The following is a 23,899-nucleotide window of genomic DNA, read 5'->3' as shown; positions in this document are numbered from 1 at the left end:
CAAATGGAAAGTGCCGTATCCGTAGGCCACAGGCTACGGGTACGGGTCCGTACCTCTAGCAACTACCATAGAATAAAGGCAGTCACTCAAAATGACTTGCAGTGACCCTCCCCTTTAAAAAAAAAAAAGCTAAATGATGCCAGTAAAATGTTAAACAGAGCCACCAGATCCCCTCAATGTAGAACTCTTTGGTTCAGGTTTCTCCTTTGATTTGTCACTTGTCTGTGTGTATTACTCATGACCTATGAATAAATTCTGCAAAGTAAAAAAAGTAATCAAATAAATACATATACTGTTGTACTTTAGAATTTTAAAGTTTATTTCAGGATGGTTTTGAACATTATGTTGACTACAATGTACAAGAACATGCAATATTCAATACATACTAAGTGAGGAAGCAGTTTATTTGACAGATGGTGCTGACTGGTGAAACATTTTAGGGCATGTCGTACCACGGGAGTTGAAGATTGTATGCAATGATTGTCCCACTTAGTGAGTGAAATTGAACTATGCTTTTTTTTTCCAGACCTCAAATATAGCATAACAAGAAAACAACAAAATCATACATCTGAATTAAAGGCGGTAGAAAAATAATTCCTCTAAAAACATGTTTGTGGATCAAGCCACAGCAAAAAAAAAAAAAAAAAGCCCTCCCACTGAGAAAATAAAAAAGAAAAGCAGACCTGCCGGGGACACTGTTCCTCAAATGTCTTCAGTTTGGTAGTTAGGCTCTTCTACATGTATAAACTGATGGTGCTGGCTTTCTAACTACTGTGGCCACTCAAGTAAAGCTCTAAAGCTGTGAGTCTTTGAAGCAGGAACAGGTGAGCAAAGGTCACTTCTCAGCAGTCACTCATGTTGGCCTCAGTTGGCCTGCTGGCGACCCAGCCTGAGGTCATAGGATATTATGTGGAAGTTGTCCCAGGCAAACAGCTTCCTCTGAGCCAGGTTATAGTCAACCATGCTGTTGTAGCCGTACTTGTTCCTGAAAGGTATGGCGATAGTCTTCCCTTGGCTGGTTTCAGTGTCGTACATGTAGTTGATGATGGTTTCAGGAGCGGCATAGCTGGCCACGGTGTACAGCCTGCCGCAGATCATGAACGAGTTGGCCACGGAGTTCTTCCTGATGTTGGTTTCCCAGCTCTTCTTCACCTCCAAGCTGTGCGGGTCGAGCTGTGAGATCACGATCGCCCCTTTGGCCTTGCTGGTGGAGTACACGGCCCACAGCCCCTTCTGGTCCACAGCCAGGTCGATATCTGTGTAGCCTCCCCAGGAGTACGGGAACTGGCCATGGAAGCCGGCGTGGGGAAGGTCACGACGGGCCGCGATGGTCTCTGATGCCAGGTCATAGCGGATCAGAGTGCGGCTGCGACGTCTCTGATAATACAGGGAGCCTCGGAACAAAGCAGCTCCGGTGCTCTCGACTAGTTCTGGCAGCAGCAGCACCTGTTAGGGAAGAACACGAGGCAATAACATGGAATGACTTGGAATGACCAAAGAAAATATCCACATCAGAATCTAAGTGGCACCTACCTTGGATGGAAAGCCTTTAGAGAGTTGCTCCATATCCTCATAACCAAACAGCTGCCGCACCTCAGTGCCGATGGCATCGATACGCCAAATCATGTTGGGTCCATACGGAGAAACAGCCTCAGGGTCCTGCATCCAAATACCATATTTACCTGCGATGTTGTCGGCCTTCCTGTGAGTAACCGGCTCAAGGACTGAAACCAGCACCCCACAACCTGAACACAAGAAGGAGATAAAACATGAGAGAGAAGAATAGTAGGAACGCTCTAGAAGAACGTCATTAACTGATAGTGGGAAAATGCTAGAAGAAGAAGATGGCCGTGTGTTTCGGGAAATTTTAGAGGCATGTGCCTTTATTTTCATGATTTGGGGTATTTTGGGTCACCTACACCAAATATCGGGCTCCTCTGCTGTGGAACGAGCTCACTAGACACTTTCTCTACTTTAGTTTTTGATAAAGGTTGTAGTTAGGACTGGATTCCCCCTTAGATATTCTTCGTTATATCCTCTCTGCAGGTATCTCTGGTTCTGGATCTTTCTGATCTGTGGTTTCTTTGCTAGCCATGTATCTGTTCCCTTTACCCTCACCCCAACCAGTTGAAGCAGACGTCTGCCCTTCCTGAGCCTGGTTCTGCTTGAGTTTTCCTTTTCTTAAAGGGCAGTTGTTCCTTCCCACTGTCGCCAAGAGCTTACTCAAAGAGAATCATGGGATTTTTTTGGGTTTCTCTCTATAGTATAAGGCATAGTATATGAGACACCCTGACCCTTTTTTCTGGGCTATTTTAAATGGCCACTTTCTCAATAACACTAACTTGCAAATGAAAGCTTGGAAACCTGGGGTCACATTGAAAAATCCAAAATCTGATATAGTCATAACCAAACTTTTAATCCAAGACCTTACGAGGCACATCGTGTGGAGAGTCTGTGTGAGGGCTAATATTGGGAAACTGCTCAGGAAGAAACTGCAACAGTCTTTTTCTATCTTTAAATCAAATCTGCCTTTAAAGTATGTTTGTTCTTCAAGTTGACTTCAGGAGAGAAGTCACAGAGTAAGCGAAACACGGTAAAGGAGACCCACATGCACATGGCTGAAAAATGATGAAGGTAACCTGAGAACTGATCAAGGGTATGATCAGGTCATCAGTTCCCATCGGAGGCAGACAGCAGGTCTGGAGATGCTGCCTGACGTCTACGTCAGCCTCAGCTTTGCCTGAGTCACCACCATCAGAGCAGCAGCAGCTGTGCTACAACTCAACGTGGGCAGGAACTCTCCGCTTCTCATACTGGGAAAGCGATAAGGCCGGCCATATATTTACCACTTCCTAAAATACACCCTCTGCCCTCGGTCTCAGGATGTAGCACCAGATTTAGGGTTAGATAGGAATATGTCTTATAAATACACCCATTACCGTGTAGCTTCTCGGTGGCATGGTCACATCTGAGATTAAATAGCTGCACGTGTTTCCTGCACGTGTATTTTCACAATCTACCAAACAGTCAAATCTGCTGAAAACAATTCAGCAGCAATGACGTGATTTCAGGAAACACCATCCAGTGGAGGGTTAAACAGCATGTGTGGCACCCTCATTAAAGGTGCTTTCCCTTTTTACATTCAACAAATGTAAACATGACTGTCAGGATGGCCCTCATTCCTACGGATTGGCATGACTGTGGTATTCTCGCCCCAAATGCCTCAGTATTAATAGTAGTATTTGCTTTGAGGCTGTCAGTGGGGGGTGTGAGTGTCATGTTTGTCAGGTCAGATGGGAGGAAGGGGGAGGAGGGAGAAGGGGAGTGAGTCCGATGTCTCCTTTTAAAGGACCGTACAAGTGCAGTTTGTCTTCATAAATTAGGTGCTCCTTGTGTTTTGACTGTTCAGTTTTGCAGTTTCAGTGAATATTTCATATTTCAAACTTGTGCTCATTTCATGCTACATTCAGACCCAGAAACTTGATATGAAAGGTGCTCTGTGGAGTTTTCTTGGAAACAAACAAAACACCTGCTTACATTTATTGTTTTGGGGGGTTTGATTGGAGTTTTTGAACCAAAATTTATTGTATTCACTTTATTCTTTAACAAATCAGAGACCAAGTCAATGCTATAATTCCTATATTGTTAGTCTGTCAGGTGGCTTCTAATCTTCTTCTTGTCTGTCTTTGGGGGCATTCTTTTGCACACGATGGCCAGCAGCTCTCAATCAGGGGTGTAGCATGCATGCGTCAAACAAAAAAGGCTTTGCTTCATGGTGCTGCTGGTGGTCAAAAACTCCACAGAGTGCCTTTATTTGTGCAGACAAGCAAATTAAGAGCTATTGTCGGCTTCGCTGATGTTACAGTATAGACAAAAGGAAAAAACTGCGTATCGGAAAGGGTAGTAAGCCTGTACATTCAAGTCTATAATCTACACGAATGTAATGTTGGGGCTAAAATGGGCAAAATAACCCATATAATCCAAGTTATAGACCTGTGTCGTTGTCATTGCTGTCAGGAGCAGGAACCTCCGTCACCTCAGCCTTCAGTTCCTGAAAACCCGGAGCTCCATACTGCCAGGCTGAATCTGAACAGAAAGAGAGATGGAGTGAGCTGAAGGAGTTACAGAGAGTGAAAGTTCTGCAGAAACCTCATCTCACCTCTCAGGCTGCTGCTGCTGTCTCCCTGCCTGTTTGGCCTGGTCATCAGGTGAGACATCGGATTGGAGCCTAAACACACAAAGACACACATCACAGCTTAGTGATTTCTGTTGCACCCTTTCCTTGTAACAGTTTGGAGAGAATTTGTGTACCCTGTGTACCCAAGCGTGTCGATGGCACTACTGACAGCAGGGAATGTGACAGCAGGAAACAAACACCCCCTAAATGGATTCCCAGCTGCTCTGGAGTCAGACAGTCGGTAGATTGACCGACCACAACACACAATACTCGACGCCCCATGCCACCCCTGCGCTGTCACCTTCACTTCCTTAAAACTTCATACCGGCCGTTTGGCTTTGGCTCCGATTCTGTCGGATCACTCCCCTCTCTTCATACATTCCTTTTGTTTATCCAACTCTGTCCTTTCATTTTCCATTTCCCCCCTTCTTGAAGTCATTATTGTGAAAAGTATGTCAAGCAGTGTCTGTAAACTATATATTCCTCAGGGGTTTGATGATACAAACATGGTGGTGTTTGCAAAAGAAAAAAAAAGCAGTTTCAAAGGATTTTCATGAAAACTGATATACAGTCTGTTTATATAAGTTGTGTAATTGTGACCATGTTGCTGCTGTGCCCGTTTCACGTGTGTTGTCCGCTGAATTCAGGCGCCTAATGAGGCCTAATGATGCAGGGAAAAGTAAACGCCAGCATCTGGAAGCTGATGTTGATTCTCGGCGTTGATGGAGAGGAGCAGCAGGCGGGTAATGGGCTGGACGAACAACAGGAATGTCGCTGGTGAACGTGTTTCTAAACAGAAAAAATATTTGCAAAAGCTAGTGTTACGGGGGGTTTAAACCGCAGCTATTTTCCCACAGGTCATTTATCATCGTCACAGGTAAACGGCCACATTCTCCTATTGTAGTTTCCCCTGGTGCAAAAGGGGGTTCTGTGCCATATGTGCCCTCATGTCCGGCCTCTTTATTTGGGATGTCATGGAGCAGAATACCATGAACCTCACTAATTTCCCAGGAGAGGCTGTGTGTGAACTCAGTTAGCTGATCAGCTCTAGCTAACAGAGTTCAGCAGAAAGCTTTGTTACAGTTTAGTCCAGTCATAAACAGTTTGCCTCTGGATGTTTATCTTCACTGCTTAGTCAGAATTCAGGGTACAGTCTATAACAAACAATATACAAGGGGTCTCAAAATCAGCCACAATCTGGTTAAAAAGTTTCTCAACCTTTTGCATAAAAACACATTGACTGAGGTGTCTCACAAACAGCATTTATTACTGCATTTCCTGTTGGTTGCACGCTCAGGAAATTAAAAGAAATCATAGAATAAGACATGGTAGCTGTGTTTTGGTCCCACCTTCAGCTTAGCAAAATCTCAAGCTTAAATGCAACACAAAGTCTTCGGAAAGAACGTATCCAGCGTGCACCTTTCACATTTGTTTCAGTTCTGCTTTAAGCACAGGTAGGTCACGCTCTAAAAAAGAATGCTGCCATCTTAAGCACGCTGATTTGTGTTGTCACATCCCGTATAAAGTTTATGTGAATGTCTGTTTTTAAAGTCATAAAATAACAGAAGATCAGGTCATATATTTTGAGTATTACTACAGGTCAGAACCGCTGCTTAGGTTGTAAATATTAAAGATCTTCCTGTCAGACTTTCTTTACTCTCGAATGCAAAACTTGCCAAAATGGTTTCACTTTTATTTCTTCCCTGCTCTGGACCTGCATGTCTTAGTCTGCCTATGATCTATCCGGCATCTGCCTGTCGCCCTGAGGGGCCTCTGTGCATTTCCGTCTCCAGGTGCAAACATGAGGAGCTCAGCAGATAACCGGGAGCATGCAAGAGATACAGTATGGAAGTTCCTCCCAATGCACAGGGAGTAAGGACGTCCATAAGGAAGGATTTATTGCTGCAGGCCATTTCAGCTTTTAAAGCAATTGATGCTCAGAGCCAAGAAGGTAAACAGAGCGACAGAGAAGAGAAAGGGGGATGGTGACCAACAGCAGAAGGCGATCTGGGAGGCCAATTAGACAAATGTTTGGACACTGCAAACACACAGAATACCAGAGCTTAACTTTACCGGCTCCAGGATAACTCCTAAGCTCTGCGGAGGCCTCTAACCCCTGGTCGTGTAATGTTCTTGGCCCCAGACCTCCATCCTCACCAGCCCTGACCCACCAGGCGTCATCAAAAGCTGCGAGTTGAGACCTGGGCATGGAACCACCACTTCCAGAGCCTGCATCACATTTCAACACCCACCCCCAACTTCCCCAACCGGGCTATTCGCACACTTCTCGGCATGCTGAGGGAAACACCAGCAGTAAAGAAAGCAAGATCTGCCCATAAATACTAAACTGAACCCCTCTGACCTGCAACCACCGCCCCTCAATGCAGGGCAGGAAGTGGGGAGCACCGAAACCTGAGGTGAGAGACAAACTGAGCAACCAAAACATTAAACCTCACACATACACAAACAGGTGCTCATCATTAAAACACGATCACGTTATTCAGCCTTTTCTCTTTAGGATGACTGGTGCAGGCAGATCTGGTGCCAGGAGGAAACTGTCACCTCTAACAGACACATAAACACACATGCATGGGATCCCCCGTCTATTGGAATCTTGTGTGGCTATATGTGTGCGTGGTATTCCATGCATGGATGACGTCTATGTGTCATCACTTCTCTGCTCCAAGCCATAGTCCTTCAGTGGGAGTCACTGAACACATATTTCAACTGAAAGTCAACCTGTTCGCGAGCATATAGGTCATAGAAGCATGCATCTCAATTTTAGATGAGATAAAACTTATATTAAATAAAAAGTCGACACATAAAGTCATCCTGAAGCTAAATATTTACCTACATTAGAATGCCACTGGGCTTTGCAAAAAGGTCTGTATTAAATTACAAATCATTGCGAGCATTTTTCTAAAAGTTAAACATTTATTAGTTTAGTAACAACCTTATTATTATATTATTTTCTATTTATAAATGTCATTAAGCTCTGCAAAAGGTTTATATTTAATTCAAAGCTATATAAACATGCATCCAAAAACTATTAACAGAAACAGTAGACTGCATACGAGAAAAAAATATCTTCTATTAAGAAGTGTCATTAAGCTTTGCAAAAAAGTTTATATTTAACAATAATCCCTGTGAACAGTCACCTAAAAGTTAAATATTTAACAGTAACAGACGAAAATTCAAAATAAAACTTCCCTTTCTGGTCTAAATGCCATTAAATTTTGTAAAAGGATTATATATTATATAACAACTATTGTGTGCATTCACCTAAAAGCTAAACATTTATCAGTAACAGTAGAATATTCACAAGAAAACATTATTTTATTTTTAAAATGTCATTAAGCTTTGCAAAAAACGTTTACATGAAATAAAAATCTATCTGCAAATTCATCTGAAAGGTAAATATTTAACTCTAGCAGTAGAATATTCACAAGAAAACATTATTTTCTATTTAGAAGTGTCATTAAACTTTGTACATTTTTGTAGCAGAGCGTATGGAGTGTCTCTTACCACCAGTGGGTCTCTTGGGGCTCCTGTCCTGCAGAGGCTGGCTGGGTGGGACCACTGGGGTCTGGGGAGGACAGGGTCTGTTCCTCAGCCTCTCCGTCTCCCTCCTCATCTCCTCCATCCTGCGCTGAAGCCCCTCCACCTCCCTCTCCAGACGCTCCTTCTCCCCCCGCAGCAGGTTCCTCTCTCCCACCGCCTGATTCAGCGTCTCCTGGAGCTCACTCTGAGCTCTGGCTCCGGGCCCCTGGCGACCCCCTGGGAGCTGAGTCTCCCCTCCGGTCAGCCGGGCCACCAGCACCTCCAGCATGGTGAGCCTCGCCTTCAGACCGTCCACCTCTGGACCCGACATCTGCGGGCAGCTGCTCTCTGCAGGGCTGGGCACAGTGAAGGTGTACTGGCATCGCCCACTTCTGTCGTTTTCCTTCCACAGAGAGGCTCGGCTCTGAGCTTCACCTCTCACCAGGAGACCCAACATGCACAATGAGAGAAGCAGGAACATGCTTGAAACACTTCTTCCACAAAGCTCACTGTATAAACCCCTTTTCTGTCCTGTTTCTTCTTTTTTTCTGTATTATTCTAAAAAAAAAAAAAAAAACAGTTTCAGGTGATGATTTTCTGTCTTTTCTGTCTTCTCTCAGGTGTCTCTTCTTTCCCTGCTGCTGCCAGAGTTGTTTCTCTCCTTCCTTCTCTTGTTCAGGTCTGCAACACTGAGCTCTCCCCAACAGTTCACAGATATTTATACAATCTGGATGGGACAGAAGGAGGGAAGCAAAAAAGGGAAGAGAGGAGAGGTGAAAGGAAGGGAGGGGTGGAGATCAGGCAGGGAGGGGTGAGGCACGAAGAAAGAAAGAAATGAAATGGATACTGGTTATTTTGGGGACAAAAACAGACATTTTTGCATAAGCTTGACTTTGTCTCTCTGAAAAAGCTGTTTTTGGGATGTTTTTATTATTATTATTAAAAGCCTTTCTATATCCCTGATGCAGTCCCGTGTGTCTGAGGACTTTTTCCTGAAGTTTGGGTCAAGCATGGCAGAAAAAAATGATCCTTGTTGGATACAGTTTCCTGCTGAGGAGCCAGTGTCTTCTTTCATACTGGCACGGGGCCACAATGTGACACAAAGCTGCCAATAATAGTCACCATAAGAAGAGTCGAGGTAACCAGTCATTCGATGACTGGTTACCTGGCGCTGACCCCGTCTTCCCTCAGCAGGGTTTGTTGTGATCAGTTAGTGTGCGTATGTATTCAAAGTCACTGCAGACTGATGCCTTTACATTCATTTATATTTAACATGTGAGCATGAGGGTGGATTTGTCTGCCTCCCATCTCTCCCTTCTGGTCCCTTTGAATTTAACACAGCATCACTGACATGTCGAAGTAAAGTCTCGCTTCTGCAGTCATGCGATATGGAGGCTCTCTTCAGAGAGGCAGGATGCAGGACTTGGAAGTGAGACAGTAGCACAGAGCCAGGCAGGTGTGTGGACGAGCACAGCATCCAATCCCAACAGTCCTAAACGCTGCGGCTCTCAGCTTACCCTCATATCCTGCCTCTTTGTTTGGGCTCCTTGGATCTTTCCTGGATCCTCTCCTGCACTTCTTTCCCTCGTATCTCCTTACTTCAGTGCGTGTCCATCCATCTCTCCCGACCCGCCTGGAAAACCAGATCTCCAAAGCGTCTACTTCAGGGCAAAGGTGAGGAGAGATGGAAGTGCAACAAGATGAAGTGCCTTGAAAACACACTTACTTGCACGTCGATCCCATCCTCTCCTGCTTCTGGTGTTACTTGTTTACATGCAGCTGGTGATACTTGAGCTGCTTATCTTGATTAATGAGGCGAGCCAATGATTGGCTGGACAGATGGATGGATAAATGGATGACAAAGGTACATTTGAGCTTGAAAAAAAATGAGCTGCAGAGTTCACAGTCTGGGAACACAAATTTGTTAAGGCATTTCAATTATTAAAATACCCAAAGAGAAAAGGCAGAACATGTGGTAAAATCACATCTAAATGGACATTAGGGAGAATATAAAGACAAGGAGCTCCTGGAAAAGTAGCTGGAGTGATGGATTGTTTTGGTGGATATTTATTCTCCAGCCTCTGACACGTCCACCTCCAACTGATCAGCCTGCACTGGACTGGTCAGAGGGTGTGTGTGTCTGCGACTGACGAATGCTGGTTGGCATATTGTCCACACTCGTCTCTTGTGGGTTTAATTCACTTTTATGTGAGTCATATAACCGCCGCTATGCCCGGAATCTTAAGTCATCCACTATGAGCCCTAACAGAAGACCAAAACATCCTGTGCTGCCAATGTGGGAGTGTCTCTGCAGGCCAAGAGGACAGAAATGCCTCAGACACTTTTGCACGATAGTGGAACAAAAATCTTTTCCCCTTACATATAGAAGGACAATGGAAACTCACACCTCCAGACTACATGTTCGCAGTTAAGGTTTGCCAGCGACACCTGAACAGAGCTGCAGACACTACTCCCAGCAAGACTTTACAACTTCTGCAGCTAAGCAGTGACCATCCAACTACCATTCGGCCTTTTCACTACAATATTTAAAAAAGTGCATGAGATGAAATAACCGCTTTCCTCTTCATCTTCACAGCTGAAATGAAGCCGTCGTCTCCCGCCATGTGTGAGCCAGAGGGCCAGATGCCTCAGTTCAGTAAAGCAAATGCTCCCGATGGGCCAATTTAATTTGTGCTCCCTTAAAAAGCGTTTGGTAGCTCTGGCTGAGCAAAGGGCAGAGCTGTCAGTTTGTGTTTTCATCTACTTTCTGGGGAACACGAGAGCGGTGGGTCTGTCAGAACAATAACGCTTAACAGGCTCCTCTCCCTCCAACGTTAGTGCCATCTTGGGAATCCACACCGCCAGTAAAGTCGCAAACCAATAAAATAGTCGGGTAATGAGAAGAGATAAAAGAAAGCACAAGCCAGGCCTTTTGCTGACTCTCAGAGTGCAAAGGCAGCGGTCAAAAGTGGAGTTTTCCCCCTCTTCATCTTTTTTTTTTCTAAACCATAACATCCCAGACAAATGCCTCTTAAAATCACTTTATTTCAGAGCAAAAAAAAAAGGGTCACAGTCTTCCAATGCAATGCCAGAGTATTGTACATCATCGTTACAGAATCAATATTTACAACTAAAATAAATTACATTAAAAACAATAAGATGGCAATGTAAAGTTAATCCAGACACAGTTACACCTATGCTCAACTTTTTAAACTTGCGGCACAAAAATGACCTCCTCCCTAAAAGCAACAGAACAGGGAGATAAACTGTCCCTCCTGTGGGGGAAATACCAGCATTCGTACAAAGCATCACACTGAGCGAGCGGCAGAAATTAAAATAGTGGGAGAAAGACAGAAGCGGTGTTTGAACGGAACCATCTGCAGGGTGAAGACAGTGTCATGTAGGAAAAGTAGGACAGCCGTGACCAAAGCGGCCCAGAGCTCAGCACAACCGAGGAGGTTTAGCGTACAGAGTGGCGAGGAGACATTCATAACCTGGCCGATTTGGTTCAGCACGGTCCTTGTGTACTGTATAGCAAGCGGTAGAGATTTACGCGAGAAAAGCAGGTGGTTGTATGAACACATGGAGCTTCCTTTCTAGTCCCCTTTCCAGTCATGTGCTGATGAAGAAAAATACACCTGAAAAGTGAAATCAAAGCCTCTTTGATGATTATTTTTAGACAGATTAACCTCAGATGTTCCTGCGCCTGATGTTAGACAGAAGAAAATGTGCTTTCATTCACGAAGTGTTCCCTTTAACCGTTCTCGGAGCACACAGGGAATCATGGGTAGACATCAGAGGTTCATCTGCTGCAGGAGATTCAGACCAGCTAAACTAAGAGGTGGCATGGAGTCCCTGCTTTTACAGTATGGATCTATGTGACGTAACATGCAGGACCTTGTTGTCAAAGCAAAGCCAGTGCCCTTCCTGTGCTATGAATCATGGAATGGAGCGCTCCTTCACATTGACCAGAGGGCTGAGAGTCAGCGTTTTTCTCCTAAACTGCATTAAAACATCTCCCCAGTTCTTTCCCCCTGTGTCCCCTTTCTGCAGCTTAGTTTCAAGCCAGGGATCAGACTGAGCCTTAGTGCTGATCTTACAGCAGACTCAAGTGGAAATACAAATATAAGATCTGCACTAAGGGGCAAGTGGAGGCCAGATCCTTGAGGGTACACAGGCTGACGCTGAAGAGGGGGTGGGAAGCTGGCTGGCGCCCCCTAGCTGGAGTGGAGGACTGTGTGCAAGGTGGAAAAAGAGAAAGAAGATGAAGAGGAAGGCTCCCCCATCTCCTCCTCATCAGTCACTGGCGAAATCGAAGGATCACTGGAACTGGAAAAGAGAGAGAAAAGACAGAAACGTAAGCACAGAATACAAATGATGGAAATCCAAACTGTTTATGTATACAAGCTGATCAAAAAGTTCTGGGAATGTTTGTGGCACACGAAGCACATCATGGTGACTCCAACATGTGTGAGATCAACTGTCCCGTGTCCACGTGGCATGATCTGTGTTACACGTTATGTAACCACTGGTCGGACTGGATTTGTGGATTGTCCTTGTAGCTCAAAACTGGAGCAAAAAACAAACGTCACATTTAGTGATAAAAGGTGAGTCTGTGACAAACGCCAAGAGAAAAAAACAGTAATTTGTCACATTAGAGAAGTCCACCGTTTCAAACACCAGACAAAGTGCATAAGGCAAGGAGCACCAAGAGCATGCTAGTTATTTACTTTAACAATCACCTGATTGAGAATTAGTCCTTCAGGTTTTAACTGCCAAGGCAGAGTTCTACAGTAACGTACTGAGGTATAAAATGTTTGATGCAAATGACCTGAACTGTGGCACGATGCCATGCAGGTGCTACACTGCATTTTGCTGTGATTATGCACAAGTTTTTTGGGCACAACAACAAAAAAGTTGCTCGTTATGCGCCATACTTACTAGATTGTACTCCCTTTGACTTATAACCAACATGAAATTCAAACCCAGTGAACACTGTTTAGACATAGTGGAGGAGATTCACCATCACAAATGGCACTTGATGTGTTTACACAACAGGACTTCCAAGCATTGCAGGAGCACCTGGAGAGGTGCATCACTGCACGAAAAGACTACTTCAACAGGGAAGGTGGCCAAATATAAATAAGGTTTTTGATTTTTATGGGCACAGTCTCAAAACTTTTGGATCACCTTCATATGCGGTCTGATACTCACTGATGATAATCAGCAGGAGAGCGACAACTACCAACGCAATAATCATCTTCATCTGTGGAGGAAATGACACACGTTAAACACGATACTCATGATGCTGAACATCTCTCTTGTATAATTAATGATACTGTAGATTTTTAACCTTAATGTGCACATTATTATTGTAAATTCACAACCTAGGTTATAGTGTGGGGTCATAACCCTAATTTAGTCAGTTATATTTTATAAATCATAAAATGTCAGATCTTAACAGATGTTTTAAAATACTCAGGCAAATTTGTTTTTTATATATATTGTAGGGCCTTAATGATAATATTTAAATTACTAAGGTAACCATGTATTTTTAAAACATTGAATGGTTTTAACCTTACTATGTAAACTACTCAGGTAATTTTACACAATAAATAATGCTGTAGGGTTTTATCCTTAATATTTATTTGGTAAGGGAAATTTGAACTTTATACAATATTGTAGGGTCTTAATATTTAAATTAAGCGGGTAAATTTGTATTTTAGATATTGTAGGGTCTGTGCCACAATATTTAAATTACTCATTGCTCTGTAAATTTGTACTTTAGATAATATTGTAGGATTCTAACCTTAATATAGAAATTCCTCAGGTAAATGTGTATTTTATATATTGTTGGAGGATCTTAACCTTAATATTTAAATGACTTGGGTAAATGTGTATTCTATATAACAGTGCACAGTCTTAATTTTAGTGTTTAATTGAATCGGATATATTTACATAATAAATAATATTTAATTTAGTATGATAAATTTTTAACTTTTTATAATACTGAAGGGTCTTGATCTTGATATTCAAGATTTGAGATATTTTAGGGTCTTAATCGTAACATTTAAACGACTAACTCAACAGAAATAAGACATAAAGTGAAGGTGTCTCAGACTTGAGTACCCAGACACGCTCATAAAACACCCCACCTTCATGTCTCTCCACCACATCCTCCTGTGCAGCTGTTTGGCTCGGCTACTGAAGGCAGACGCGTTGTCTGATAGGCTCTCTGCAGCATCACATGACCACAACGAAGAGGAGGGGAGGACACGTGAGGAGGAAAATAAAATGGAGAAGAGGACAAATAACAGACATCTGTTAATCACAAAATAAACAATAGGCTGGTTATTGTCTTCACTTCGATGTTGGATAACTGGTCTCAAACTGCCTGGCTGCGTGTTGTGCATGTGCAGCTAAAATGTGTCAGACTTATGTAAGACTTAGCTGAGATCACTTGGTTGAACAGCTTTCTGTAAAAAAAAAAAAGAGTCAATTCTATTGGAGTGGAATGCTGAACAAGTTTCCAAACTAAAACACAACGGAGCAAAAGCTCATTTCCTGCAGCTTCCACCCTTCTGTCCTTGTCGTGATATCCCTCTCCAAACGGCTCGCCCACACTGCCGTCTGCCTCTCTGTTTCTTAGATACTGTTGTTAACTTGATGTTTATGCATGTGAGCAGGAAGGTTACGGCTCCCTAGCGTGCCGTGGCGCGCTTGTCCAAGCCGCTGTCCCTCCTCAGTCTTTGTGCCTGCCGTTTCCATCTCCATGTGGCTGTTTACAACCTGTCGCTACTACAAAGAGAAGCCCCCAGACAAGGCTTCTAACAAGATGCTTGTTAATCTTGTGGAATTTAACAACAGGTTACCTGCACATGGGTCAGAGAGCAAACCGCTACTGTCAATCATGGGACAGTACACTGCTCACATAAAAAGTGCACCGAGACACGCGTACGTCCGCAAACACAACGGCGCTCGTACATGCACAAAGAGTCGCATTCAAACACGAAAAAAAATGTGCTCCAGATGTGCGTCGTTGTCTGGGTTGGGTGGTCAAACATCTGTAAGTGCGATGCTTAATAGACTGGCAACAGACACTAGCAGCTCAGCCTCATGACTTCATCAGTGGAGAAGAGCTGTGAGAGCATCTTTCTGAAAAGCCTCACATGTGTGCGAGGTTGTATAAGAGCTTAAGACATTTTGAATAAGAGCGTGAGAGATGTCAAAAGCTTTCAGACATGCATCTGGTAGAGCACTAAAACTGACAGATCTTTAACACCAAGCGTATGGAGCTGTTGCTGCACGCTTTGGATGCTGCTGGATCAAAAACAGGTCTAAAAATCTGACTACTTCTGGAGCAAAGTTAATGTTTAGTTAATTCTTCTAAGCAAAACATATTACACACATCATATTATTTAATAAATTTAACACACTTGCCAAATTGTAAAAGTAGCACTTCTATTCAGCACACAGTAACACCTACTTTGGCAGAAACTGCAGCTCCCAACTATTTTTCTTGGAAATAGCCACGTGCCTGCATTTGGAAGTTCTTACCTGTCGAATACTTCTGTCATAAAAACATAAATATTCAGGTTTGAGAGCTGACCACATATCTGCAATACCTTTAAGGCTGAGAGCGTTTCTACCCCTCTATTTCCAAGTGGTTCAAAGCTGTTTATCGGATGATTCATTCTCATTACAAAATGTTTTTTGTTTAATGTGATGCATATTGCGTAAAATTTTCCATCCACATAAGTGAATTCCCAAAATAATACCAAACACAGGGTTTGTAACCTATCAGTGGAAACAAAATGTAAAATAAACAAGACTGATAAAATATTCCCTGTAGAGGCAATTTAATTTTTCTTTGTGAAATCAACAAGCCACACATGCTCCGCAGATGTGAAGACGCACAAACACATGCTGTCCTGACCTGACTTGTCCTGCAGGTCGTCGAGCCGCTCGCCCCTCTCTATCACCTTGGAGATGTTCTCCTGCATCACGTCGATCACCTCATCGACCTGCGACTGCACCCTGAGGACACAAGTTGGTGTGAGATGCAGAATCTTGATAGTGCCTGAAGTATTGATCTCAGTTTTGATACAGCACAAAGGTTCTCCACGCCTAACCCCGTCCAGCTGGCAGGAAATAAAAAGCCTGTCAAATGTTTTTCAGCCTCTGTATATCCTCGACGCACCTGTTCGGTATCTGCTGAATTATGCTCAAATCCTCGCTTTATTCATGTGACTCCTGCCTGAGATTCCCCTTTTATTTTAGAGCAACACAAAAGCCTGCAAGGTTAGCAAGAATCGAGGCCTTGGCAAAGAGATAAGGTAAAGGAACTCATATGGGAGAAAAACCTGACAGAACACAAAGGTATTTCTATTTCCTAATGACTGTTTGTTCTCCAGCACCATCAAATTGATTGCTTCAGACAATCACTGCAGGAAACTATCAGTGTTGGCCTGCAGTTTGATTGCAAGCTCAAGGTGGTATTCATGCAAAACCAGTCAGTAGCTGGGGGACATAAAGAAGCATGAGCTGCCAAACACACGTAAACATCCCTGTGAGGACCTGACCTCAGGAATTCAGGTTCAGACAGACACAAAGAGCCTGAGCCTTGTGCACACGACATCCCTGGAATCTGCAATGACGGCATCCAGTTTCATGTGCTCACAAAAATGACAAACTGTTAGGTATGAAGGCAGCATGAGAGAAACAGCTCTGAGTGCCAGGCTGTCTCAACAATGACCTCCTCTGTTCTCTGGCTGCTGAGGTTAATATGGAAACTGACTGCAGAGGGACTACAGAGACGTCCTGGGAAGGTTACACAATCACTCGCAAACGATGGCCTCTCTTACACAATGTGCTAACAACTAGCAACTTCTGGTAAACATGACGGGCCACAGTTACATAAGACCAATATCAAAACTTGTGTTGGAAATACTACACTGACCTCTGGCTTGGAGCCGTCATGAGGAATGTGTTTGTACTTACTGCTTGATTTTGTCATTCTGAGGTCCAAATCTTGGTCCTGTCGGCCCTCTCCTGGAAAGCAAGAGTCAACATTTCCAATTTAATGCATAAATTTTAGAGCTGCTTTTGTATACACAGCTGCAACACTCCATATTAGTAACATTGCACTCATCCAGGGCTACAACGAGCAATTATTTTTCAATTATCGATTACTTTCTTAAATACTGATAAATCGTTTAGTATGTAAAAGATCCCCAACACATCAAGTAATCCATGTGTCTGTTCTTCTTAGATCTCGACAATCGTACATCTGATTTGCTTCAAACATAGCGAGTGTATTGCTTGGGATCCCAGGGAGTATAGTGTCAAGTCTGAAACAAATTGGACAAATAGTGGCCATTTCTGAAGTCCTAACTTGGCCTTAGGCTGCCTGTGTGTGGAGCCTATCAAAGAAAATCATATATGGAAAAGAAAATCTGGAACTAATTAATTAATTTACTGATCACTTGACTAATCATTGCAGCTCTCCTCCGCAATACTCATTAGGACACATGTAAAAATGCAAAATGTAGTTTGAATTTTTCAAATGTATTCGTGTCTGAATGCAATATATCTTCATGCAAACTCACAGAAAAAAGTCTTCCTCTTCATCAGAGTCCTCCTCCAGAAGGTTCCTCTGTAAAAGAGCAAAAGATCACAGGTCAGGGAAAAGTAAGCTCTGCATATTGAATGACTAAAGCACCATCATAATCTCCACCCTCAGGCCTGAACACTGAACCCTCACAGACTTCACTGACGTCACGGCTGTAGCACTCAAGTGTGTGAGTTCTTGAGGGCTTGAAATAGTATAAAAAGGAAGAATGAGACACACTGTTGAGTGAACACGTTGCCTGGAAACAATGCATCGCCATTAAAAAAAAAAGAAAAGTGAATTTGGACTCGTGTCTTTCACAGTTTGACTTGCTGCTCAGTTGATCACTCACTATTAATATATTGTAGCAAACTATTACAAGTCAGAAAAGCCATGAACGTGTAAATCCTATGAGGATGTTGAACTGAAAATAAAAACCTTACAAATACAAATAGTGCAATGACAAACTGTGACGCTGCTGTCACTTACAGATGAACTTCCTTGTGGACTCAAAGTTGAACCACGCTTGGTTTGTGTACATTTTCTGGGAGACAGGACATGCACGTTGACAATTTTACTATGAACTGTGGGTGAGGCCCTCAGGAAAGACGGGAGATATGTGAAATCCCAGAATGGATGCAGAAAGGAGGAATGAGTCTCAAAATCCATGAATGTGGAGACTCTGATTGAGCTCAGGAGTTGGGACTACCCTGGTGATGAAATTACCCAGCCACCTACAGCATCTCATTAGTTCTTTGGTTGTGGACAAAGACTAAAAAGCTTAAAGGGCCATGGTTTACCAAATCAGCAATTAGAAAGTTTGCAGATTTTAATTTGGGTCTGTAACCAGCATCTCTTCAGTTTTGAGTACAGTGTGTGATGCGGTACATTCCAGGTCTTCAGGACTAACCCTGCTGGTACTAAAACATAAAAGAAGCTGCCTCCTCCACATGCCTATAGCTCGTGTACAGATCAATAAAAGCTTTTCCTGGCTGTCTCCACAAACTAAATATATAGACTAATATAACATGAGTCTAGTACATATAAGGCCCTGTTATGACTGGATAATGGTACAAAAATCACATCTGATGTTCTGCTTGCAAAAGCTCAATAAAACCTCTTTATCTTCTACTCGCTGAGAAACATCTCACTCTGATCAGGGTATAATAAGCTTGCTGTGAATCCAAAATAAACCTGAGCAGGTGCAGATAAAAAACAAAAGCATTATTTCTGGCATCTAAAGGTACATTATGCCATAAAAATAATATGCTGCCATGATCACTATCATATCTGAACCACCAGGTTTGAATCGGGGAAGAAAGCATCCTGTGTAAAACGCTATTCACGGAGAATCAGTGTGGACAGCTGCACTAAACTCTCACAGGAGGCAGTAAGAGTCTGTTTCTCGTCCGATTGGAGGCAGAAGGAATACATTCACTGCTACTAAAAATGAAAGGTCTTCAGCAGAGATTATGTAAGGAAGATAATCAACATTTGATGCCTTCTAAAGAGAGATTAATCACATTTCATTTTCCGTAGTTTAGGCTAAATCTCCAATTTTCCGTCATGATAATCATCTTCAGACAACCATCACACCTGCCACTACAAGTCAGCTGCCAGCCAATGTGCTGCCGACATAGACGTTTTATTTTCTTGTAAATACAATGACATCTGCAAAGAAGCTCGGGGAATGGAGGCCATATGATCGTAAAGCACTTTATAAGTTGAGGCTCCTTCTGTGCAGCCTCTTCATTTCTTTCCACTCGGACCGGAGACGTGAAGAGAACTGTTAGCAATTATCAAGAGGACACGAGGTAAAGCACCAAGGGGAAGGCATGGAAGGTGGAAGGGAGCATGTTATGCAAGTTCTTGACGTTAGATCAGCTTTGATCCAAGTTTACCACAACAGCAAGAGGGATTACTGAGAGGAAACAGAGGACTGAAAAAAGTCAGAGGGAGGACAGGGGAGGTGGAAGTGGGTGGGATGGGGTGATCACTTTGATGAGGACCAGACATTTGGCCATAGGAGTTCCTGGAGTTAATACAAATGAATACCTCACCTCCTTCAAGCCTGGAGTCTGTTGTGTTTTTTTCAATAGTATGTCACTGATGGACCAAGAATCTCACTGCAAAATCTGCATTTTAAAACCGCATCTGTTTTAAACTATAAAAAATGATCTGTTATTAATTTAATATGATAAAAATGTACTGCTACTGTTCAAAAATAAACAGACTTGCTTATTACATGTCAGCTTCTTCCATGGCTTAAACTGCTTCCTCTCTCCATCTCCTGTAATTTTAATGAAAGCTACAAACCAAAAGACCACCTTTCTGCCTACATCTGTGCCTCACCCTCTCGCTGCGAATGGATCCCGTGACCTCGTCGTCGTTGAGGTGTCGTTTAAACTTGGGGGGCATGTTGTCTTCAGTCTGCTCCTCCCGGTCTGGCTCCCTCTGTAGGACAAGAGGAGGAGATCAGCAGTTATGATAAGAGACATTTGAGACATGAACAGAGTCAGAGACCTGCAATGAGTCACAATTTCCAGCAGTTATTGAAAAACAAAGCTAGTCATAGTTACCAATCTGTGGAGACCTACAACCCCTACACCTTTTGTTAAACAGGCTGGTTTTGTTACTAGTCAATTTATTTATGTCTGCTGTCTTCAAAAACCTACATATGCGTTGTCAATTGAGCAAGGAAAACAAGACATGGCAATATATCTTACTAAACTGTATTAATTCCAAATACTTCTGGTGTTGCAGGCATTGGGTCTCATGAGATATGAAAGGAAGTGTCATCAATGCTCTCAATGCCACTGGGCAAAAAAAAAAGATAACAAAAAACCATGGATAGCATGCCGTTCTCCCATTTATACACCCTCAAGTCTGAGTTTCGGGTATCACATGTTCCACAGAGCGAGACTAAACACGCCAATGTCTCGATAAAGCGCCTTTGTGACCCTGAACGAACCAACATGTGATCTTTAGCAACATCAGTATTCTTTTACACACACACACACACATGCACACCAACAACACAGCTTATACCATTGAGTCCAGTTAGGTCTGACACTGTGGCTTTCTCAGCGTCCTTTTCTGGCACTGCGGTTGGAAAATGGCCTTTCAGCGGGCCAGGAGAGGAGAGCAACTTTCCAGCAAAAAGCTCAGAGAAGCAGGGGACAGATCTGAAGCAGTGAAGAGACACAGAAAGACAAAAGAGGAGAAGCCAAGACCAGCATGTTAAGCTCTCAGAAGAAAGACGTGAGAAAACTAGTCTATTTTGAGGGAGGAATTTTAAAGGTGCAGTCTATAAAAAAAGCAGTATCGAATTTAAATTCAAGCACTGATTTATTACAGAGAGAAAAACAGTGTTATGTCAGATTTGGACAAAAAAATTGTGGAAATGACATAATGACAAACTGAAGAGAGGACTACTGATTATTAATGATCGCAATCAATTCATGGATTGCAACTTTGACCAGACAGAAAAAGAAGAATGCAAGACAGAGCCACAATCAATTTCTCTTAAGGGAAGGAAACCAGATGCTGCGTCCATGGAGTACAGCTATTTTTAGATGAATACTCCTTTTTTCGGACTAATGTAATGGCTTTAAGGGCCAAAGAGGGACCCCTTAAAGGAGCCACTACTGAAAATGAAACTTGTTATAAGCCCAACTGTCAGGAATGCTAATTAACGTTGTATCACAGCCAATTTTAGCCGGCGAAGCTATTGGCTAAGCTAACTCTAAGCTATCCGAATATCGTTGTTTGCCACATATAAACCATTAATTTATAACGCCACAATAATACGACCAAAAACACACTGATGTAAACGCTACAATAACGTAGTGACTTTCTAATTTATCAATATTGGACAGGCCGCTTAGCTAGCCAACTAAGCTAGGCTAAGGAAGCTAACGTGACTAGCTACCTGCTGTTTCCCACAAGATACGATGCTGGATGCTGGTGAACTCCCACACACAGAGACTCGGATATAAACCCCGAGTGTTCTGAGATTAAAGCGGTTTTAGAGATTCATTTAAACGGCTGTCCGGCGATGGGACACGATGATCATTGTGGATGTCAGCAGCTGTGCTCTTGTCTTTCCTCCGTCAGAATCAGCTGACCAGGAAACAACACAAACAGCTGGAAGAGGAGAGAGAGGGACCGCTGCAGATTGTTTTACAGCGTGGGTGGTATTTTATATTGAGAGAGAGAGAGAAAAGACATTTTAATAGTTAATAGCTGCAACCAAATATATTTAACATTCACTACATTCAAGGTCGTGTTTTAGTGCTGCTTATTTTTTTCTTCAAATAACCAATTATGAGAATCAATGTCATGAAGTATAGTAGCAAAATGACACCAATTTATTGTGCATTTTAGGTAAACTTTCAAGGATCGTCGTGATAGATGGGTGTTCAAAACAAGTTATAGCAAACGAGTTGTGGTGCTTCATTCAAGTAGGGCACCCTGAATTCTGCCCTTAATGTGCTATGTTTTTATTCTTCAGAATATATAAATATTTTTTTAGGAATTTTACTTTGGTTTGTCTTTCAGTCATTGCGTTTTATTGTTTACCTGGACAGCATTTATGTTCAAATGCTGTTGCTTTCAAATGTGCTACATAAAGTTAAAAGTGATAGCAGATGAAAAATGTTTCATCTGAAAAGATTTATCTTCTTACTATGTTTCCTTCTGTTTCAAAGTAATTTCTAATATAGTCATATTTTAACACTTGCTATTGTAAGTGATAGCTTAGGATTGATTTTGTTGCTTAAATTTTCTTCTTTCACCATGCTCGTTTCAGTGCGCATGTCTGTCAAACCTGTAGGTGCAGCAGTGCGCGTGTCACGACTGAAATTGAAGCAGACGACGAAGAAGAAAAGTTTAACCCGGAAGAGAGCTCAAGAAGCGGCTGCGTTGGTAAACTGCAGGTCTTCTTTTTGCGCTGTGGTTAGGGGTTTGTTTTTTCAAGGTTTTCTTGAATTTTGGTAATTATTTTAAGCATATATTGTTTCTGTAGGAGCAGCCAGTCACTAAAGGTCCCTGTGTTTGCTGCTTTTGCTCCAGACAGCCTCTTCGGAGAGATGCAGAGCGCAGGAGGCAGCGCTGATCAGCCTCATCCTCTGTTTGGAGGAGCTCTATCAGCCGTCATCCCCCACAGCGCCACGGACATCAGCGAGCTGAGGGAAATCCCGGACAACCAGGAGGTGTTTGCCCACGCCCACACCGACCAGAGCCTGATCGTGGAGCTGGTGGAGTACCAGACTCAGGTGGCAGACCAGGATGCAGCCAGGTACCACTTCGAGGACATCGCAGGCAGCAACAAAGCTCTGGAGCCTGGTGCTTTTGAAGTCACCAGTGTTGTGGCTTTGCCCAAACCCCAGCTGTCTCTGTCAGAGTGCAGCTCTGCCTGGATGCTGACCGGGACGCAGTGTGTGTCCAAGTTCAACGAAGACGCCAGAAACACAGTGACCCTCCACCTGGGTCTGCTCCGCCTGCAACAGTTCTCCACAGACGTCCTGATCACCTTCAATGATCCACAGAGCATCAGCCCCGACAGCAGCAGCGCCTCTGCAGTGGGGACACACAAACAACCCTGGACAGTGCAGGAGTTTCAGCGATTATTACAGACGCTGACACTGCACAACCCAGGACTGTTTGGTTAGAATAACTGCAATTTTCTCAGTATGGGACCTCACCTGTTGATAGCTGGACATTCTCTATGATACATGCAGCAAGGTGGGTTCTGTTTAAAAGAATCAGGCCCTTATGTTTTGAAGGAGTAGTGGTCCTATGTTGCGCAGTGACACACATGAACAAATGCTCTGCTTTGGTCTACCAATTAAAATTAACTTAAAAAACAAATATCCCGTAATGTGGTCATAGTTTTATCTAGGGCTGAACGACTTGGGGAAAATATCTAATTTGGAATTTTGTGACCGATATTGCAGGTTGGTTTTCAAAATAGTTTCTAAGGTCAAGCTTCAGTTCAGATTTAATAAATGATTAAACATTAAGACATAAAAACAATCAAAAGGTGACTGTTACACAAAGAGGACAACATGGATTCATAAAACCACTGACACAGCAGATTAAACTGTGGGTCAGGTATGTTGACTGACATCCTAAACTGCAGTCTTTGTGTAATGCTGAATACATTTGGATTTGAAATCAACTATTGAGCCCTAGTTTTACATCATAGATTTAGATGGACTGTTTCACTACATTTGGTTTATCAGATTAAGATTTATTTGTAGTTTAAGTGTGTTCAGAATTCGATCTTTACTGCAATGTTCAATTTTCCAGTAACTCTCATAGAAAAGGTCAAAGTCAAATTTATAAAGTTGAACTTACCTACTTTACAGTTAAAATGACGGCATAAAATACAGTAAAATGCAATAATAAATTGGCAAATCTGAGTCAAAATAAATGGATAATAATAAAAAATACTACACATTAAGGGATAAAGTCAGGGTGTCAGGCAATATTTAACTTAAAGAGGTGGGTCTTAAGCAGCAACTTAAAGGTTTTTAGTGCAGTTCTCACATGAAAAAGATTAGAAGCAG

General features: G+C 42.8%; 3 protein-coding genes across 10 annotated transcripts; 1 reads left to right on the top strand and 2 right to left on the bottom strand.

Moving 5' to 3' along the window:
• Positions 1 to 295: 295 nt before the first annotated feature.
• On the bottom strand, positions 296 to 10,697 carry myoc (myocilin). The gene is made up of 5 exons (XM_022192671.2): positions 7,703 to 10,697; positions 4,160 to 4,228; positions 3,994 to 4,086; positions 1,534 to 1,745; positions 296 to 1,446 (listed from the first exon to the last, which is right to left on the bottom strand). The coding sequence occupies exons 1-5, from the start codon at positions 8,196 to 8,198 to the stop codon at positions 865 to 867; spliced, it is 1,452 nt and encodes a 483-aa protein (XP_022048363.1). The 5' UTR covers positions 8,199 to 10,697; the 3' UTR covers positions 296 to 864.
• Positions 10,698 to 10,742: 45 nt separating this feature from the next.
• vamp4 (vesicle-associated membrane protein 4) lies at positions 10,743 to 21,406 on the bottom strand. 2 transcript variants are annotated; one of them, XM_022192673.2, is made up of 9 exons: positions 21,259 to 21,396; positions 20,376 to 20,512; positions 19,680 to 19,781; positions 17,326 to 17,372; positions 16,718 to 16,768; positions 15,654 to 15,754; positions 13,873 to 13,952; positions 12,932 to 12,983; positions 10,743 to 12,046 (listed from the first exon to the last, which is right to left on the bottom strand). In XM_022192673.2, the coding sequence occupies exons 2-9, from the start codon at positions 20,376 to 20,378 to the stop codon at positions 12,018 to 12,020; spliced, it is 465 nt and encodes a 154-aa protein (XP_022048365.2). In that variant the 5' UTR covers positions 20,379 to 20,512; positions 21,259 to 21,396; the 3' UTR covers positions 10,743 to 12,017. The 2 variants fall into 2 exon arrangements, with proteins under 2 accessions (XP_022048365.2, XP_051802597.1); XM_051946637.1 differs by lacking the exon at positions 20,376 to 20,512 and having other exon boundaries at positions 21,259 to 21,406.
• Positions 21,395 to 23,198, top strand: rangrf (RAN guanine nucleotide release factor). 7 transcript variants are annotated; one of them, XM_022192661.2, is made up of 3 exons: positions 21,395 to 21,516; positions 22,162 to 22,283; positions 22,401 to 23,198. In XM_022192661.2, exons 1-3 carry the CDS (start codon positions 21,395 to 21,397, stop codon positions 22,997 to 22,999), a joined length of 843 nt encoding a protein of 280 aa, XP_022048353.2. In that variant the 3' UTR covers positions 23,000 to 23,198. The 7 variants fall into 7 exon arrangements, with proteins under 7 accessions (XP_022048353.2, XP_051802596.1, XP_022048355.1 ...); XM_051946636.1 differs by lacking the exon at positions 22,162 to 22,283 and having other exon boundaries at positions 21,427 to 21,516; XM_022192663.2 differs by lacking the exon at positions 21,395 to 21,516 and having other exon boundaries at positions 22,146 to 22,253.
• The last annotated feature ends 701 nt before the right edge of the window (positions 23,199 to 23,899 follow it).

The sequence above is a fragment of the Acanthochromis polyacanthus genome, chromosome 4 (genome assembly GCF_021347895.1).
Source record: "Acanthochromis polyacanthus isolate Apoly-LR-REF ecotype Palm Island chromosome 4, KAUST_Apoly_ChrSc, whole genome shotgun sequence".
Classification (NCBI taxonomy): Eukaryota; Metazoa; Chordata; class Actinopteri; family Pomacentridae; genus Acanthochromis; species Acanthochromis polyacanthus.
This window is presented reverse-complemented; position numbering and strand designations above follow the sequence as displayed.

Excerpts from the sequence above, each read along its gene's own strand:
- myoc (XM_022192671.2), bottom strand. The coding sequence starts at position 8,198 with ATGTTCCTGCTTCTCTCATTGTGCATGTTGGGTCTCCTGGTGAGAGGT. Across the intron at positions 4,087-4,159 it reads CAGCAGCAGCAGCCTGAGAG|ATTCAGCCTGGCAGTATGGA; the intron begins GTGAGATGAGGT and ends CTTTCTGTTCAG. Across the intron at positions 1,447-1,533 it reads CTAAAGGCTTTCCATCCAAG|GTGCTGCTGCTGCCAGAACT; the intron begins GTAGGTGCCACT and ends CTTCCCTAACAG.
- rangrf (XM_022192661.2), top strand. The coding sequence starts at position 21,395 with ATGATCATTGTGGATGTCAGCAGCTGTGCTCTTGTCTTTCCTCCGTCA. Across the intron at positions 21,517-22,161 it reads GCTGCAGATTGTTTTACAGC|GTGCAGCAGTGCGCGTGTCA; the intron begins GTGGGTGGTATT and ends TCAAACCTGTAG. Across the intron at positions 22,284-22,400 it reads GGTCTTCTTTTTGCGCTGTG|ACAGCCTCTTCGGAGAGATG; the intron begins GTTAGGGGTTTG and ends CTTTTGCTCCAG.
- vamp4 (XM_022192673.2), bottom strand. Across the intron at positions 16,769-17,325 it reads GAAGAGGAAGACTTTTTTCT|GAGAGGGCCGACAGGACCAA; the intron begins GTGAGTTTGCAT and ends CTTGCTTTCCAG. Across the intron at positions 12,984-13,872 it reads TGTGGTGGAGAGACATGAAG|ATGAAGATGATTATTGCGTT; the intron begins GTGGGGTGTTTT and ends TTTCCTCCACAG.